Source organism: Glossina fuscipes, unplaced genomic scaffold, assembly GCF_014805625.2.
Source record: "Glossina fuscipes isolate IAEA_lab_2018 unplaced genomic scaffold, Yale_Gfus_2 219, whole genome shotgun sequence".
NCBI lineage: Eukaryota > Metazoa > Arthropoda > Insecta > Diptera > Glossinidae > Glossina > Glossina fuscipes.
This window is the reverse complement of record NW_023998562.1, coordinates 42,557-61,500: the sequence shown is the minus strand read 5'-3', so window position 1 is coordinate 61,500 and position 18,944 is coordinate 42,557. Positions and strand designations below refer to the sequence as shown.

The 18,944-nt window shown below is 34.2% G+C and overlaps 1 protein-coding gene across 5 annotated transcripts in view; it reads left to right on the top strand.

The window, feature by feature from the left end:
• The window catches only part of LOC119642151 (uncharacterized protein ZK1073.1), a 75,734-nt gene that overhangs the window by 42,919 nt on the left and 13,871 nt on the right, over positions 1-18,944 (top strand). For all 5 annotated transcript variants that reach the window (XM_038041146.1, XM_038041144.1, XM_038041143.1 and 2 more), the window contains 2 exons: positions 11,018-11,068; positions 12,114-12,177. In XM_038041146.1, the coding sequence (XP_037897074.1) occupies positions 11,018-11,068; positions 12,114-12,177 (115 nt within the window). The remainder of the gene's footprint in view (positions 1-11,017; positions 11,069-12,113; positions 12,178-18,944) is intronic.

Here is an 18,944-nt window from a genome sequence, read left to right as displayed (position 1 = left end):
TCGCCACAACTGCACATCAAAAACTTGCTTGAATTTCCCACTGTCGAACGATACCAACTTCTTAACTCTTTACAAACGTAGTAAGTACGCTTTCGTGGCAAACGATTCTCCATAAAAACCAAAGAATCTTTTCTTTTTTATATACATGAAGAATTAATCTCAATATTCGTAAGGAATTAGGCAAAAAGTTCCTAAATAGATCTTTTGCTACTTCAACCTGCCGCAACTGTGAAATTAGTTGAACTGGGAAATAAATCTCTGTCTTCAATGACATCAATCATACATTTTTAAAAATTGGTTTTTATTAATATTTGTTATTTTTTATTTACTGTTATCTATAATTACTTTTAAAAAATTTTATTCTGCCGTTCCTGAACGTAAGGCAAAACCGAGAGTAGTGAAATTTTCATACTGTGTACGATTAGGTAGACGTGGACCGATTTGGCCAAGTTAGATTTATAGTCTGATACTGGCTCAAGAATATATATATATGTGCCCTTTATTAGGTTTCTGATCCTTCCTTCTAAGCGTTACAAACACGGCCGTGCGTCTGCGGTGGGAAAATAAGGAGCACTCGCCGCTAGTTCGAAACAGAATAATGATAAAAAGAAAAAAATTAAGAAAATATATTGTAAGTTGATTTACGTTCTTATTCAACTCCTTCTGAAATTAAGTTCGCACCATTGGACAGTGATTTTTAGGCTAGTATAGGCTTTATTTACAATTCTTAGGATATCTATTTAAAAATTATATACAGGAAGTTATATTTACAACGCTTTAGTTCTCATTCTCAACTCCCTTGACTCGACACATTTTGCTTTCCAGAAATATTTTGCTTAAACACCTTTTTACAAGTTACTTACCTTTACCTAAATTCATTGCGACATTTTTGTGTTAATCGAGTTTTCCGATAAATTTCCGCTCTTTTCCGCAGTCGCCAGCTGCATCAATGAGCTAAAGAGTCATAATTTTCTCTTTGGCTTTTACTTTCTTTGGAGTTTTGTTTCCTAAAAAATCGGCTAGTTTTCATGAAAACTCAAATCATCAAACGTGCGGCTTTCCTAGAAATATGTAAATTTTAATATTTATTAGAAAATTGCATTTGAAGTTAAGTCCGCACACTAGAGTAGTGAAGGTCATCAAAAAATTTGTACGCATTCTCAGCCTTTGGTTAGTTTGAAAGTAGACAGTGACGGTTGCAAAAATGATTATTGCAGTTTAAGAACATGTTTGCATCTGCTTTTGTTCTTGGGATTAATTTTCGTAAGAACATTGCGTTCGTTCCTACCGCCATTGCCAAATCCCTCCTAATAAAAACGAGAAAATTGTTAAAACCTTAAGAAAAATATAGAGAGTTCAATGGTTATTTAAGCGAGATTTCACTGCGCACATCTACATGCGTCGCAGTTGTCTAGGTACACTGACTTGAAGGCTGTAATTCCCCTGCATTATATTCTACGTAACTTTTCTTCTTCATTTTTTTGTGTTTGTTAGAGAGTTTTACGCAATTTTGGCGACTTTTGTGGCATTTGTGGCATTGTGGCAGGTACATATTAGTATTGTTGCCTTCTCTCTATAGTATGAAGATTTGATTAAATTTTTCAAAATCCTTGAAATCGTTAATTGCATGTGTTTCGGGATTATTTTTTTCTATGCAAAAATAACGTTCTGCTAATTTTCAAAAGTTTTGTACTACAAACGAACTGTTATAGTAAAAAACATTAATTATTGTCTGTAGTCGGTCGTTACTTGCTTGCTTTCTGATTTTCTAGCAGCAAACGCATTCCACACCGAAAGATGACTCGTTTTTTGAAGATACCGAAGGGAGGTCTCATTTCTCGATATAACTCTAATGTAGGCATGAAGGGAACTTGAAAAAGAAAAGTCTCACGCACATGCCGAACAACAGTTACCGCAGGCGTACAAGCCTCATTACAATAGACTTCACGAACGTAGCCTGCATCTGTCTCTCCGTATTAAAGGAAGTATTGAATTAGCGCTGCCATTTCTTTCGGTTGATTTCATATAAGACCAGATTTTCACTGTAATATTCGCAGAAACAATTGTCCCGAATTCTTAATTCCTTGTAAGTACAATGTTGTCGTTAAGTCAGATTAACGACAAACATTTTTAAAAAGCGGCCAAGCTGTTAATGCAACACTTGTACTCTATTGAATTGATACCAGATTGAAATTAAAACGTCGAAGATCACTACATCGATTATGCTTAACAAATATCTACAAATTTTATTTTGTCTATAAATGAGACGAACGCATTTATAAAAATAATATGTTAATCGTTACGGGCAAACAACGCTTAACAGGAAAATTTTTCATAATGACTTCCAAAATAATACCAGTTGGGACCAAATATGATAAAATCGATTATTGTAGCTTTTAATCTACTTACGTGGTAAGATTGAAAGGAGAATGGCGATGGCGGTACTTTAATTAGCTGAGTAAGCTGAGAAATAAGAAAGTGCGTTATCTACGTACGTATGAATTTTGGTTGCGCTTAAAGCAAACATTACAAAATTGCAATAAAAAGGAAAGTTAAATGCATTCTGAAATGGAATGATGTTTCCATGAGTTCGTTGTACGTTTGAAATTTATTGACTGCTAGCAGTGATCTTTGCTTTGCATGCCTCTGTAACTGGGAGTTAATAATTGAATGTGTGTGTTACTTCTTCATTACTTCTACATAAGACTGTTCATTATTACTCTTTAATTGAAATGCCTATATCAAGTCATATGTTTTCATTGAACTGTGCAGCAAAACACGCAATATCAATAAAAACCTATATATACCCATTCTTCGTACGCTTTTTTATTAGTACAATTCAAATTTATTGATCATAACGAGTGTTGTTGTTATTGTAGTGAACATTTTTTTTACGCCTATGAAGAAGACATATCAACTTCACTATGCATATTAGACCAAATGCATACATCGTGTGTTTCACTTATACGAACTTATACTTAAGGTAACTTTACTTGCCCATACGTCGATCTACTTAAGCAACAGGCACCTTTAACCGAGTTTGCATAAAATAACTGAATTAAGTTAAAAGCTTGCCACGTATTCTGGGCAGTCGTGCTAGTATTGAATAAGAACTAAGCCGCAAATACGAAAACCGAGAACGGAAGACGAACGAACGGATATTACGAGTAAGATGACTCATTAAGAACATACGAACATTATATGGCATCTGCTGCGTATTATTGGGTATTGTAAACCGGTATTATGGCCTAATAAGATGCATCTAAAAAATGTGTATTATTTCGTTCTACACAAATCTTTCCTTAAGGCCAACGAAAATATGAAAAATGCGTTAAATATAAGCCTTAAGTACAGTACATTTCAAATAAAATTTGTATATTTCCATTCCGAAATTGAACAAATTGCTATAAATATGTATCGGATATATTACGCAAAATCCATACCACAAAGGCATAACGATATTAAGAGATTTCATCTAAGCTCCACCTTTTATTTTGTTTTTATACCCAATTGATGCGAAATCATTCTCTGATCGAATTTAACCAATTATTTCCACCTATCTGCTCTAAATTTGCCCACGTATTATTGCCTTCAACCTGAAGGTAACAAATTTGGAAATTATTTTACGAAATTTTCTACAATTACATGTTTTGACATACTTAGGTGAAAATAATGCATCCAAAATGCTTTATGGCGTAATTCGGTGCACAATATTTTTTTATTAAATTATTAATGTAATCGTGTATGGTGTTTAATGCTTAGCCTTACCGATCTGCAACGTTTTAATTCGTTTATTCTGGTTGCTCATATAAACATATACATTCATATATGCTTGTAGTTACTCTTATATAATATAGAAAGAAGAAAGAAAAATCGACTGATTTTTGACTAACAAATGTTAAGCAATTATTTTAAAATTATTGAAAGACAATTCCTCTTTTATTACATTTCTATACAGCAGTAATAAATCTCAATTTATGAAATTTTCACTTCAAGTTATTAAAAAATAAAAAAGAAGCTTTATTCTCCCTCTTTCTCACGTCCTCCTTTATTTCAAATGCCATACGGTTTCGATTTTTGTGAAATATTACGGTAGTTGTGTTATTCACATGTATTTACTTTATGAATGCGACATATATAGCTTATGAAAGTAAAAAAAGGAGAAATATAAGTATTTACGGTGCAGTTCAGCTTACATCAATTTGACAGTTTTAGAGAAAAGAGAAAAACAAAAAAGCTTGATAGACAATACTTTTTAAATACCGTGAATACTAAACTTGAATAGGAAATATTTTGCTAATGTACTTAACCTCTAACATAATACGCAAAGTCTACGGAGCATTGCCTAGATAAAATCTTTCATCCTATTTTTCCTTTTTGGCAAGGTTTCATTACCAGGTCTACGCGAAATTATTTCAAACGTTTTCGGTTAAGACAGTAGGCATCAAATTGTGTGGTTTATACAAAACTTATTTATATTTTTAAATACTGAAGGAAAAAAAAGTATTTTCAAGGCTTTTCAAGCATATAGAAATCATTACGCATAATTTATATCAAAGTTGATTAGCACAATAGGTAGGGTTCACCATCAGGCGTGCTTGTAATCACCATTTTTAATAAACTTATGCGAAATGCTTAACATTTAATATTCGCTGCCGGAATGGCTGCAACGTTTTTGGTTTCTCTTATCTTCTCAATTTGTAATCAAGCAGCTTACCCATTAACTTTTCAATTTTTTTTCTTTTTGATAATATATAGACAAATTTTTATTCAAAAATCTTAGAAAGTGTTACGTCTCCCCTACTATCTCGTTCTAAGGCAACCCTTTTTCAGTGTCTATTGTCTAATTTTCAATGAACAAATTAAACCTTTGATGTATTTTAATAAAGTGTAACTAATTCCAACTTGTCTTCTATTTCATACACCTGAAAGCAACAATAACGAGAATGACAACAAGCATTGTGTAAACATTACAAGGATTAGATTCGATTGAAACTATATGCAAAAAGCTTTAGTTGTTAGCATGTTTTGGTTTTACGTTTCGTCTTCTTGTTTTCTTCTATTTTTATATTTGTCTGTTTTTCGAAATAACACTTGTAATGTTTCCCTTCTATCGGAGATTTACATTGAATAGTTGCACTTTTCCAAGGGTCATAAACATCTAATAAAGAGTAAGCAAAAAGAAAGGTAACACAAAAATAAGTAAAGTAATTATATTCGGTCGTCGCCGAATATTTTATACTCATCATTGTGATTCCAACAAAAAAGAAATGAACTAGGTTTTCTTACACGATATTGTAAGAATAAAAGTGGAAATTTATATGGTGTGTGTATTGTACATTATGGATAACAAGTAAAAAACTTTGAAAGCAAAAGAGTTTTTGTTATATAGGCGTATAAGCTTATTATGAGCGTTGTAAGTACATGTTCACATATTCCAAATCTTATATGCAGCCATTGTGCCTTTTCCTCAATGTTAAAAAATGTATGAGTTACTGTAGCGTATTAGTGACGTAAGAATAAAAACACTAATACGTACAAGAGTAAAAATTCACGACCAGGTACGGTTCGTATACTCGTCCACTTGCATTCAAATAAAAATTATTCAACACAATAAAAAATGTTCCTCTACAATATGTGTATATATGTAAAAAGACGTCTCATTTAAATTAACAAATAGTTAATTGAAGTTTTTCAGATTGCTCCCTCCTCTGTTACATTTACTGACGAAAAATCATCGCACTCCAAATATGTTATGCGTTATTATAGGAAAGAACAGTGAATTCCCTCGATATACTTAAATAGGTAAAAAACAAGTAAGAAAGTAATATACGGCGGGGGCCGAATCTCGCATACCCATCACCGTGTTTTTTGCAGTTCTAGTTCTTCTATTCTAGTTCTTTTAGTTGATACCCATATCACTACATAGCACTGGTATTATTAGGAAAAAAGTAATCGCAGTGTCTGCCATATTCATTTTAAAATTAAGTAATTTTTAGGCAAATAAGTTTTCTTCATTTAAGCAGTGTACCAAATAGTTTTAAACATTCTTGTTCGTCTTGTTTGCCTTATGATAAATATGGATAAAACCTCAAAAAAGTGAAAAAAAACAAAATTTAATCACTTGTAACTTTGCGTGGGCACGGCGGAAGTTTTCCATTCTTACACGTAGGAAGTAGAGTGCCTCCTAAAGTGAATGTGGAAAATTTCAGCCTTTTAACTTTTTAATTTCTGAGTAACTAGTAAAAATCCAAAAATTTTTGTTAAAAAAACGGAGTTGTTTTCAGCTTACGCTCCGTTGTGCGCTTCCACTCTGACCAATTTGGCCCATTTTCAATACCAAACTGTGTCCAAAAACTTCCAATGTCGCTAGCAAATTTAAAGTCGATATATTCATTTTTGCGACCAGGAGAGTGCCAATAATATACACTACGTAGACACACAGACGGACAGACACGGCCAATTCAACTCAGAATTTCACCCCGATCAAGAATATATAAACTTTACAAGGTCCCTGAAGCTTCCCTTTGATGTTACACACGTTATGGAAAAAAACAAAATGAGTACACCCCCATTCTACATCGGTGGATATAATAAGATTCCTACACTACGTCTATTATGAATATCTCTCAATTAATTTGTACTTAGCTCCTTACTTGTACTTGTTTCCTTAAAATATAACATTTCTTTTATGGAAATATTGACAAGGGCAAAAGAAGTTGCGTAGAGCAGTCAGACTTTACCACAAAGATGCAAATAAAATTCGACTTTGAGTGGATATGTCTTATTCTTTTCGCTTTCTACCCTCCAAGGTCCTTTATTTGAAACTCATATCGCTGGTATTACCACGAAATAATTAATCCACAAGGTCGTCGCTTCTATCATATTCCTTATAATATAAAAAAATTTTAAGCATTCTGCCTTGTTTGCCCTACGCTAAATAAGCAGAACACGTCAAAAAAATGAAAAAAACATAATTTAATCACTTGTAACTTTGTGTGGGCAGGTCAAAGTAAAGTAAATGTGGAAAATATTAACCCTCTAACTTTAATAATTTCTGAATAACAAGCAAAAACCAACAAATTTTTGTTAAGAAAAATGGAGTTGCGTCCAGTTTATGCTTCACTGCGCGCTTCTCCTCTAACAAATTTGGCCCATTTTCAACACCAACCTGCCTGCAAAGAGTTCCAATCTTTCTACGAAATTTGAAGTTAATATCTTCATTCACGCGACCAGGAAAGTGGCAACCACGAACGCCACAAAGACACTCAGACGGACAGATCTATTAATTCAGAATTTCACGCTGATCAAGAATATTTATACTTTACTTTACCTTATAGGGTCTCTGAAGCTTACTTTTGATTGTTGCATCCATAATGGAAAAGAACAGATGAACATATCCCTTTCTTTGGTGGGTATAAAAACGAACGGGTTTAGCTAGACGTTTATGTTTGAAAGACGAAACAATAAAGACTATTGAAAACCGATACATATGTATGCATGATCAGAACCCAATCACTACATCATACATATGCAAGCATAAAAACGAGAAAGGCGCAACTTACAAGTAACTTAAACTAACTTAAAACGGTGTAAGGTATTAATGTATTACGTTGCATTTGCATAAGACAAATTTGCCACGTACAGTACCTTTGCTTTTTCTTTGTTAAAATATAGAATGTGGCAAAAAACCCTACTTATTTCATTAAAGGCAACTTTGGAAAAATGAATAACAGACGGAGAAGACCCATGGGAAATTCCATTGACCAGAGGAAAACATTTTGAACGTTGTGCAATAAAAAACTCGATATAGTTGGAAAATTAAGATCCAATATATCTTGATTTAAGAAGGTTTAATAGTAGAACTAGCGATGTTTTTCTTAAACCTCTTGACACCAAGAACGATCATTTTGATCCCTCGTAAAATTCTCATAGTCGCAAAAATGGATCGATTAAATATCCGCGCGATCTCTCTATATGCGCGCCCACAATAAATTAGAAATTGAGACAGCCTAGAAAAAACACCAACAATATTTTCCTCTATAACTTTTGTTTTATTTAGTTCCAAATGGCATACTTACATGTCCATTATTGACCATACCATTTTTATCTCAGGTTATTTCCCATTTGCTGTAACATACAAGAGCATGTCATTGACGCAATTGCAAACAAATTAGAAGTAAATTTTCATTAAGGTTTTATCGTCAATTATGGATGTGCTAGTAAGCCGATCGGTTTTCAGAATTTCCGAAATATCTTCAAAGGATCAAAAGTTACAGACAAAAAGTCGACAGTTTCCTTTGTATTGCGAGAGTGCATGTAAGCAGCCCGTGCCATTTCTTCATCTCATATTTTTAATCAACTAAGGAATGCTGGGCCCTTTTTCTATTTTTGTAACAATGACAATTTCACAAAGAAAGAGAATCAAAACGACCTCTTTGCCTTGGAAATTAGTATGTCATCGGTATCCCGAAAACTAGACCAAATTGATAAAAATCGATTATATACATTTGAAGGTTTCTTCATATAAATAAAAGACGCCAAAAGGTTTTGGAACATTACATGCTGAGCAAATCGAAGATTGGAAAGGGCCAAAACGGTCTACTCTATAGTTCTAATGTTAAAATAAGAACACAGTGTCTTTTGCAGTATGGTTGCTTTCAGAGACTGCTTTCGTTGCGAAAAAGTCCATGAAGTGGAAATTTTTGGATTCAGGAAATCAAGATAATGTCGAAGCCAGACAGAACAGTAGGTAGATTGGGACCCTTGGGAGAAAATGCAGTCCGAAGAGTATTCAGGCCAGGCTTCTCCTAAATGGATAAACATCTCGTGTACTACAATTAGTGTACCGTTTAGAATGCAGATCACAATAATATCATTGCACAATGCAGTTCTTGCTAGTTTATTTAGAAGGATTCCTATGGATTGTTTTAGTGTATTGTTCGAAAGTGAGAGTTTTCGATTTCTCTAATTCTATCCTAAATTAAGCGTTAGATTCTTTGCATAATAAGATATTTGTATTATCAGGATATCTTTTGAGAACATTCTTAGATTTATGTCGCTTATAAAGAAATATGAAGCAGTGTGGATAGCATTATAATATAAAATCTCCTCAGACTTTTTGTAGTAGTTAATCTAGTGAGCCTTGTCCAGTAGGTCTTTAACTAATGTTGGTGGAATACTAAAAGCGTTTCGAAGTTTTACATTGATAACGAGGGGGAGTGGTCACTATTAAGGTCATCCGAGATGCACCACGAAATAGAAGGAAAAACTGATGGAGAGTAACATGTTAAGTCGGCATGTGGAAAAGTTTGATAAGCTGATAAATATGTTGACTTTGCCTGACTTAAAACGCGGATATCGGTTTGAATTAGTGAGTTTTCTAATACGGTACCAGGAAAATTATATCTTTGAGAGTCCCACTTTGTATTCAAAATTATTGTAGTTTTCAGTAACAATCAGTGATGGAAGATGTGTGGGAAACAAATTACAAAAGTCTTGTTGAAAAAATGATTGCAAAGGGGGAATATGAAGTGAAATTATTTTACATTTTTTACTCGAAAGCTTTGGCCAGTATATTTGAACTGCAGTTTAAACGTGTACGATAGATGTAGGATTTAATGAAAACACCAACTCCTTGTTGAGAAGGAATCTTGCTGCAAGAAAGTTTATAGAGAATTTCTAGATAAATAGAAACTTGAAATTTCCCATTAGCGTTTGCAGTTCATCAAAGTTGTAAACGAATCATTTCATGTTACATTGCTAAGACGCTAAGGTATGTTTTGATAACAATTCCTTTATCTTACCAATTGAGTAACCAAAACCGCTCGTCTTATATAATGAAGTAGAAGTGGGCAGCGGAGAATTATATTTCAAAATTGTGGATCAAGTCATTTGATGCTTTCATAGAAAGCATGTCTTTGCAAGAAAACGATGTGTTTTATTATCTAAATGAGTGAGTAATTGCACCAGAAGAAATGATGTAGGGCAACTAGCGGTCGGGCGTGGCAAACTACAATGTTCATGCTTGTGTGTCATTTTTTTACTGCACATATAGCGGGAAAAAATTTATTACCTTGGTAAACTTTATCGGATTAATATAAAAATGTACTTAACGAAGCACAACCTAAGTGGTGCCGAGTTAAGTAATAACTTGCGAACATAGTATCTGCAGAGGCCGAATTTAAAGATGTAATCATATAAGTTTAACACTTGAAACGACCTCGAAGCTTGTATGCTATAATCTTTTTATTCTTAGATTGAAAAAGAGTTAAGTCACTTAGGTACGCTATAACTGGTAGATCATTGTCCTTACGCTTTAAATATGAACACATCTTAAATTAAATTGAAGTGAGTTAAATTAATACGACATCTGGCAGAAATATTTTAAAGAGGTGCATAAAAATAAGCCATAATATGCGTTGAATTGAGACAGTTGTCGTTCATGAATAATCATCGTGATTGGACGAAGTTTCAGAGAATCTAAAATTTTTATTTCAGATAAAATTGAATGTACAAAAGATACCATCATCACAAATATTAGTTTTTAATTGTAGGTTAGGAAAAGGATGACACGACCGTATTAAGAACCACTCAAATTTTCACTGCCATATGTTTTCGTGAAATGGAAGACAAAAAATTGCACAGGAAGTACAAATAATCTCAATCTAGTTAGCCTTTAAAAAGCGTAGTAATTTTTCTATAAAACAAAAACTTAAATAATATTTCCAGAGAAACGCATTGGTCATTTCATACTCTCTTAACAACGCAATCTAACACGTTTTTCTTTTTTAAGTTTGTACTTATTTTTTATTTAGTTTTTTTTTTTCAAAACCTGCAAATTTGCTTTTCTTTCTTTTCACTTCTTTTGAATTCAATTGATCGCTTCCCCAGCTAGATGTGCATACAAATGCTCATTTTAACCTTTCAAGTTTACTCACTCTCTTTTGACTACTCTTTACAAAATATAAGAAAACAATTTTTTTTTTTATTTTTCTTTTCTTCTCGTTTTTCACAGAAATATGTTGTAAATACTGAAAAAAGCGGAGATCTGACGGTCATTGTACAGGTATGTCAATTTTTGCTCTTTCTTAAAACAACCACAGAAATTTGTTATTTAATCTGCTCCATCTAACGACTGAGTGCCGACCATTCTGGGTTCAACGTTCTCTCTTTCCCATTCTGTGTTCAACGTTCTCTCCCCCCCCCCCCCCACCTCTTCCCCCATGCCTGTATGCAGGTACGTCGTAGGTCTTTCCCACGGTGTATCGTGCGCACGTATACCCCTCCTTTCTTCGATCCTTTTATCCATAACCCTTTCTGACATCTCCTGGGTGACTATATATATATATATAAGCAGCATTTGCAATACCTGCTATATCAGTCCGTATTTTCTTCATCATTTAGCAGCGCTCTAATGGGAACCGCGCTAATCAGAAACCATGTTTATATAAGCACTTTTTTCTATTTATATTTATTTATTCTAGTAAGAGCCATTTTGAAATAGAGTCTTACACTTTAGACACTTAATCTAGGGAAAGCGTAAATTTTTAATTCCTTCAATAATTGCAAACGGAATTAGCGGACAAGCGCACATGGCTTTCGAAAATTGATAGGAATGATTTTGAGGTACGAATTGTTCTTCTGCACAAAAAAGTTTGATGTTTTAATCGTTACTTTGACGAACTTAACTAGGTAGGCGGGTATATAAGTCCCATCAATGCCGAAAGAAAATGTGTTTCCCGGTAGTTAATCAATATGTCGGCTGTGTGTTGCTTTTTCTGTTCTTCGAAATGATATACCTACAAAAAAGTGAAACTTCATACAATGAGACGAACCTAATCCACCTTTCTTCTTCGTCTTCTTCTTTTTCAACTTTTAAAACTACAAAGTAATGAAATTTTCAAATTTTCGTAAATAGTTCACCTCTGGTCACAAATCGTCCCGAAAATTCTGGCCTAAAAGTTTAGTGTTATTTTATTATTATTATTAAACTTAACGAGTAAGTATATAATATTCATCTAAGGATGAATATATGACAGTTATTTTTTTATCTACTATTTACGTTGTCACTTTTTACTCAACTAATCTCTGTGTGTTTTTTATATGTTTAGGGTGATTTGACACAACAGGACAAACGAGCAGTTTTTATAACTGTACACGATTTGGGTTGCAATCGTAAGTACAATAATAAACACAATCATTACGCCTAGACATACCTGCACGTAATATTGCCCGCAATTATAGACATAATCACGTTCCCATACATATCCAATCGTTTTTATGTAATTTATCTAACGTTTATAATCAGAATCGATAAATGGAAGCAGCATAGACATGTAAATTTAATGTTTCGATTACAACGCACCGAAACACACATCACAGACAGACTGCAAAATAAACACATTTCTGATAAATACAAGAGCCACTTATATATTATTGCAAGTGTTAAACATAATATTAGAAAAATTGCGATAGAAATCTGAAACTTGGTAAATCAATTCCTGATTGGAGGGTATGCAATAATCAAAGAGTTGTGTTTCGCAAGCTACAATTAACGCAAGTCTAAGCTGTAGTGCAACTATTTGTTAGAGTAATCTAAAAAAGTCAGTGGTCGGCCAACAGACGCATCCTTTCTTTTCAATTTTTCACTATTGGTGGTGACGAGCATTCTTTGAGGTGATGGCTAGCCAACTAAAGGCACTTATATTATGTCGTCTCTTTTTTGTTTATGAAGGGTTTTGTCTACGACTTTTTTAAGTTACTAATTATAATTATAATATAGAAGTATTATGTTTACGAAACCTATATGGTGACAGACAGTCCCTACATCTTCCCAGGAAACTATAACATCGAAAGAGTACATTCAGTATCCTCAGTATAATATTATTAATGAATGAAAAATGTATGTGTATGCACCAACACAAGGTTTATAGCATAAAATACATTTGCTCGTTCTAAAGGAATGAAATAGTGTTTTTCTCCCCCTAAAAGCAAGAAGTTGAACGGTGTTCTAAATTGAGGAGCAACCAACTGAACCAACTAAGAGGTTTGGCAATTAAGTGCACGTATTTGTCATCCCACGGTTACGTCGTCAGAACTTGGTAACGTATTTTGACTTTGAGGTGTCATCGCTTCGCAATAGTATGTGTATGTGCTTGGTTCAAGATACGACTGTCACTTACAAAGTACTGTTCACTCACTATTAATGTAGTGCTGTTTTGCCCGTCTTTGCAACTACGTTTGAATTTAAGATACAAAAACGAATAAAACGTTAACATTACCTTTCATCTTGGAAGCGAGTAAATGTGATGTGAAGATATCTATAAAAATGAAACTAAAATAGCCTTCGAGGAGGTGAAATGAACAAACTTAAAAAAAAAACAGTTAATATTGCTTTACAAGTGGAAAGCCAACATTAGATCTTTCCCAAACGGCAAATATTTAAAAAATTAACTTAAATATCAACGCTACGGAGATGAAAAATAATGTTTACTTTATTGGTGACAGCCACAAGAATCCTCTAAATTTGGAGTTGTGATTGCCCATAAAATACTTAATAATTGTACTCTTGTGCCTTTTACGACTTCTACTCGTGAAACACAACCTTAAGACATTAGTTTGTGTAGCCTTATCTCCAAACTAATTGTTTAGTTATAAAATTTTCTAAACGAACAGGAATTCCCCTCGTCAGTAATTCGATATCACTTTGATCAGATGCTCGTTCATTTTGTGTTGTCTTTAATGAGTAGGCCCATCAACTCAAAAACTGAAAGCAAACGGCCACCGTACGCAGCGCGGAAATCGATGACTTTCACTGTGATGAGACATTCTTTTCCTCCAAAGACTACGTTAAGAAGTAGATTGCTGTATTTGGGCAAGCTAATAGCACAAAACCTCACACAGAAGCTGATTAATGTATAGAATCCAGTTTAGAAACCCGCAGAAGTACCAAACTTCCCTTTATGAACCAATCTTGAATGCAACTAAAAGATCTCCAACCGTCAAGATGAAGACTTTACTTTTCACCGTTACGTTTATTACATCATCGTCCCTCATTAAACAGTTCCTACGATGGAAAAAGGAAAAACAAATGAAAAAACTTGCTGTCTCTAAACATTGCATCATAATCGTCTTTCAACTTGAGTGGAATGCGTTCATGATCGTGAATGTGCACGTTTCGCTGACCACTTTGGAAACTAATTCCGCGAGATTGATCGCATTTCATGAACACAATGACCGTCTGATCGCAAAAATGGTACCTCTTTACCAATGTCGTCAATTAAAACAGTGTGAACGAAACACTCTCACCGACCACTCTTAATTATGTTGCTTACAAGCAATGGGCGCTTGTCATAGCGCTTAGGATAGCTTCACTCTTCCATTAAATATACTCATATTCCGGTCTGTGTTAAGCGCTGCCCTACAAGAGACAGCGAGAGCGCTGAATATAATTTATATTTTTTGTAAAAATGTTTTTAAGTAAGATAACCCTGAAAATTTTTTCGGCTCCGTAAGTGTTTTTAAACCAACTTTGCCACGTATCGCATAATTTTGGACCGAGCTAATTGTGGACCTTTGATTCTTTAAGCGCAAGAAGACGAGGCAAACTCTCAACGAAATTATTGCTTTTATCACACTTTTATTTTTTAATTATTACTCAAATAATAGATTTCTCAAGAAGTAGAGAAGGTCGAAAAACTCACAAATTGAGAGTGGACAACAATTGTTTCTCTTTTGAATGAGCTATAAAGTAAACAGATAGGTTCCTATAGAAAAATCATTTTGTTAATTCATAAATTTTACTCTTTGCATAATTTTGAAAAGTACAGAACAATTTGTAAATATGATCCAGTTACTAATTCGAAATGCAATTCCTCGTACTTTTTTTGGGTATGTAGAGCTACCTGATTAACACAATAACAAAATTTTTTCTTACTTTTGAGATCGCTGGCATCTACGCAAAACCTTTCTTTGTCACCGAGCATAAGCTATTAAAAAATATAAGATCTTTCGAGGTTGGATGAGCTTTTGTGCTTAGCGGGAGGACTACCCGAATTTCTTAACTATTTCTTCTCAATTGGTCGAAAAATATATGTCAACTATTCTGCTTTATGGAAATTGCAATACAAGGTGTATCATACTTGTACGCAGTAGACATAGATACAGTTCGTCAGTATAATGTGTAGTAAAAGGAATATGAATAAGTAAGAAAATTATATTCGGTCGTGACCGAATCGTTTATACCTATCTACGTTATCCTAGAATAGACGAAAAAACTAGAAGAACTAAACTTTCATGCTCTATGGGCGCAGCTGATTTTTTCTGCTTTCAAAACAAAAGTTTTTGTCGCATAGGCGTATAAGCAACAAATCAATTTTTTATTCCTTTTGAAAAACAGAGGTGTTCTCAGTTTACGTGGTGCTATAGGCGTGTCCTTCGATCAATCTGGCCCATTTTCAATACTAACCTATATGCCAGAACTTCCAATCTTTCTGGCTAATTTCAGATCGCCATCGTCATTTTTGCGGCTAGGAGAACAAACATTATACAGGTGGACAGTTTTAAATGGATTTAGAACTTAATGCTGTTGAAGAGGATACTTTGTTGTGTTTCTGATGCTTTCTTTTGGACGTTGCAAACATTTTGACAAAATGAATATACCCCTCCTTCTTCAGTGGGTTTCGTATAATAAAATTTAACTAAAATTTGGAGAATATCTTATAAGCACTCGCCGAAACGTAGAAAGTTATTTTATGTCCGATCTCTTAGTCATATGAATGGGCAATGTTTTCCGCAAAATAGGCCGGCAAATATGTCTGTTTTCAAACAAAGTATTTACTTTCTAAGTCGGTTTTGAAATCAATAATTAAATGACTTCCGCAAACTAGCAACGAACAAAAAGACTTTAAAACTGAAAGATACGCAACAAAATTAATTTTTAGCAGTGCAAAGGATTTCGTGTGTTTTAAGAAAAAATTTTCTACATTGATGAAACGATTGCCTGGTACGAGTGATTTTCCAAAAGATATTTACTATTTAATTTTTAATTGCTCTAACAAAGCAGTTAATCTGTATATCACATAGGTATCAATATATACATATTTCAATTTGTTATTGCAATAGACTTATATCTTGATCGATTATCAAAGACACGAAAGAAATTGAAAATTATTTAATTCAACACAAAACAACAAAGTGCAGACCTTTTGCGATAAGGCTAAGATTTTGAAGAATTACAGAAAATAACTTGCGTACGTTTAAAGTTACAACTAAATTCCCAATCACATTCAAAAAGGAAAACGTTTGGGGAACCGAGTCGTAATTATCGTTAGATGAAAAACGAAAACATACCTTTTCGAAGGTTGGGTTTCAACAGCATGGATAAACTTTTGATGTCCTTCCTAAATATAATGCGGATCTCTGGCTTACCACTGAATCACATTCAAGAAGGAAAACGTTATAGGACCCGAGTCCTAATTATCCTTAGATGAAAAACGAAAACATACCTTTTCGAATGTTGGGTTTCAACGGCATGGACAAACTTTTGATGTCCTTCCGAAATATAATGCGGATCTCTGGCAATGGACCAACGGCTGAAGTGTTTTGGTACGTAATCAAAAACCAGATGACGCAGCAAGAAGCATAGGAAAAAGGATAGGTAATAAATGTTCTCGATTCCAGCCAACCAAGCGGTTGTTTAGACAACGACCAAAGACTAATTCTTTTCAAAAAGCTATTGCTCGGCGCTGCAAAGGTCTCTGCCAATGTTCCAATGGAAAATACGCAGTTTGCAACAAAAGTTTTATCGACAGTGTCTACGAGTGTCTTAAGCAAAGATAACATTCACGAGCTCAATGCAAAATTTTAAAAATTAGGACGAAAGGTTCGTCCGTTAAGACCATGCCAAGTGTAGCAATCATTTGGATTGGCAGTTTTAGCAAAATAGACAAAAACACGAAACATCAAATAGAGCAAGTTCTCGTAGTTGGTGCAGTGATCGCAAGAATTGGATGAAATGCCTGCAAAATGCAAATTTTGAAGAAAATGAAGGAGCAACGTCTAAAATGAGAACAAATAATTCAAAACACAGTCCCAACAATATCGTTGAAGCCTTGAAACAACATTCTTACACTCAATGCAATTCTAAGAGCATTGCATCGAGCCAAGTACTATTAGAAAGTGGAGAATGGAAACTCGTAAAACAAAATAAGCGCGAGGTAGTGATAGCGTCTATGTAGCGCTACTACATCAAAATGATGATAAGAGGACAATAAGGCAAGCATCGCAGTGCTTTGATGCAGCAAAGTCGCACGATGACGAAGTCATTGACTTCATAACTGAACTTACAACCTTACACAAAAACATAGCATCATCTTCACTGTCGGCTAGCGTGTTCCTCATTAAGAGAACGTTCTAAAATGGTTTAAATATTAGCTTGTTTATCTTTTCGCCGCTGCTCCTCTTCTTTGCCATATATCCTTCAGACTATGCGGTCTTTTCTCCGTTAATTTTTCGCTCCATTTCGTTCTCCATCAATTCTTTTGTTTACTTGTCTGTTTTAGTTAGATGCGTATGTCACAATGCTCTTTCATCTGTCCCTATTCGTCATTTTGTCCTATTATTCAACTTTCCTTTGCCAGTCCTTTTATACGTTTGCTGTTTCAACATTCTGCGCGCCGACTAATTTTTGCGTTATTCGCCATTTTTTCTTCCGTCATTTTATCTGGTTACCGCGAAACTTGTTCGTCTTTTCCTACCCTATCTTTTCGGTGCGCCTGTTACCCAGTCCATCCCTTCTAGACGACCATTAGATCTCTCCGTCATACTAATACTTTTATTCGCATTCCAGCTTATTCTTTAAAGACCGCTTTGAAAGGTGGTAGCAATAATGGCAAGTGGGCACCAATGGTGGCAAGGCTTATAACAGAAGAATACTGCGACGTTTACTAATCTCGTTGCAATTAAATGTGTTTTTAAAAAGATTCAAAATTTCACAAAGATTCGTTACATGTTATCATATCTCTTCGAACAAGGGGATAACGCTTCGCAGACTTCTGAAAGAATTCGTGGTGTTTACGATAAAAACGCGTTATAAACATCAACTGCCCTTACATGCTTTTCTCGTTTCTGCTCTGGAAATTCCGATATAACGGACGCGTCGCGCTTCCCTCGAGCAATCATTTATGAAATTCTTCAAAAAATTGACGGAAAGGAGCAGATTAAATTGTATCACATCGCTGCGGAACTCAAACAGTTGTGAACCGTCCGAATAAAGCTGGTTTCCATCGCTGCTGTAACGAAACGAAGGCCATTTTTGGAGAGGTTAAAACCGAACAATGAAAAATGAGCTGAGATAACGGATTGGAGGCGGCTTTTTCTTTGGATTGGTAAGGATTCGAAATCTCATTACTTCAACGACTCATGAGATTAAGGTTCAATCGATATAAAGCATCCAGAATTGAACAACAGCAAAGATGTCGTCTTGCGCCACATGTTTGCATCTGTAAAGTTCGTTATGACTGTCCATGTGTACTTAAAGTAGGCTTAACTATGATAGTATAACTTAAGATTAAGTAAAAAGAAAAGTAAATAAAACTTTTACTCACCTGAGGCCGTATCCATTTATTACACTACTGTAGAATAAAACTGGTGTGGCATGTTATTGTTAATAGAGTAAAATTAAGGAATTTGGAAAGTTTTAGAGAAGTTTTATATGAAGGATTTTTTTTAGAATAATCCTATCTTTTTATCCTAGTTGTTCTGCTTCCAATGAAAAACCTGTTCCACCATTAACCAAAAATTATATTGCGAAACCAGTTACATCACTTGCCAAAGATAATATTGAAAAAACCAAAGCAACTGCAAATATTGAAAAAATCCAAACAACAACATATATGCTAAAATCTAATATACCAAATTCTCCAGAATCTCCAGCTCTCAAC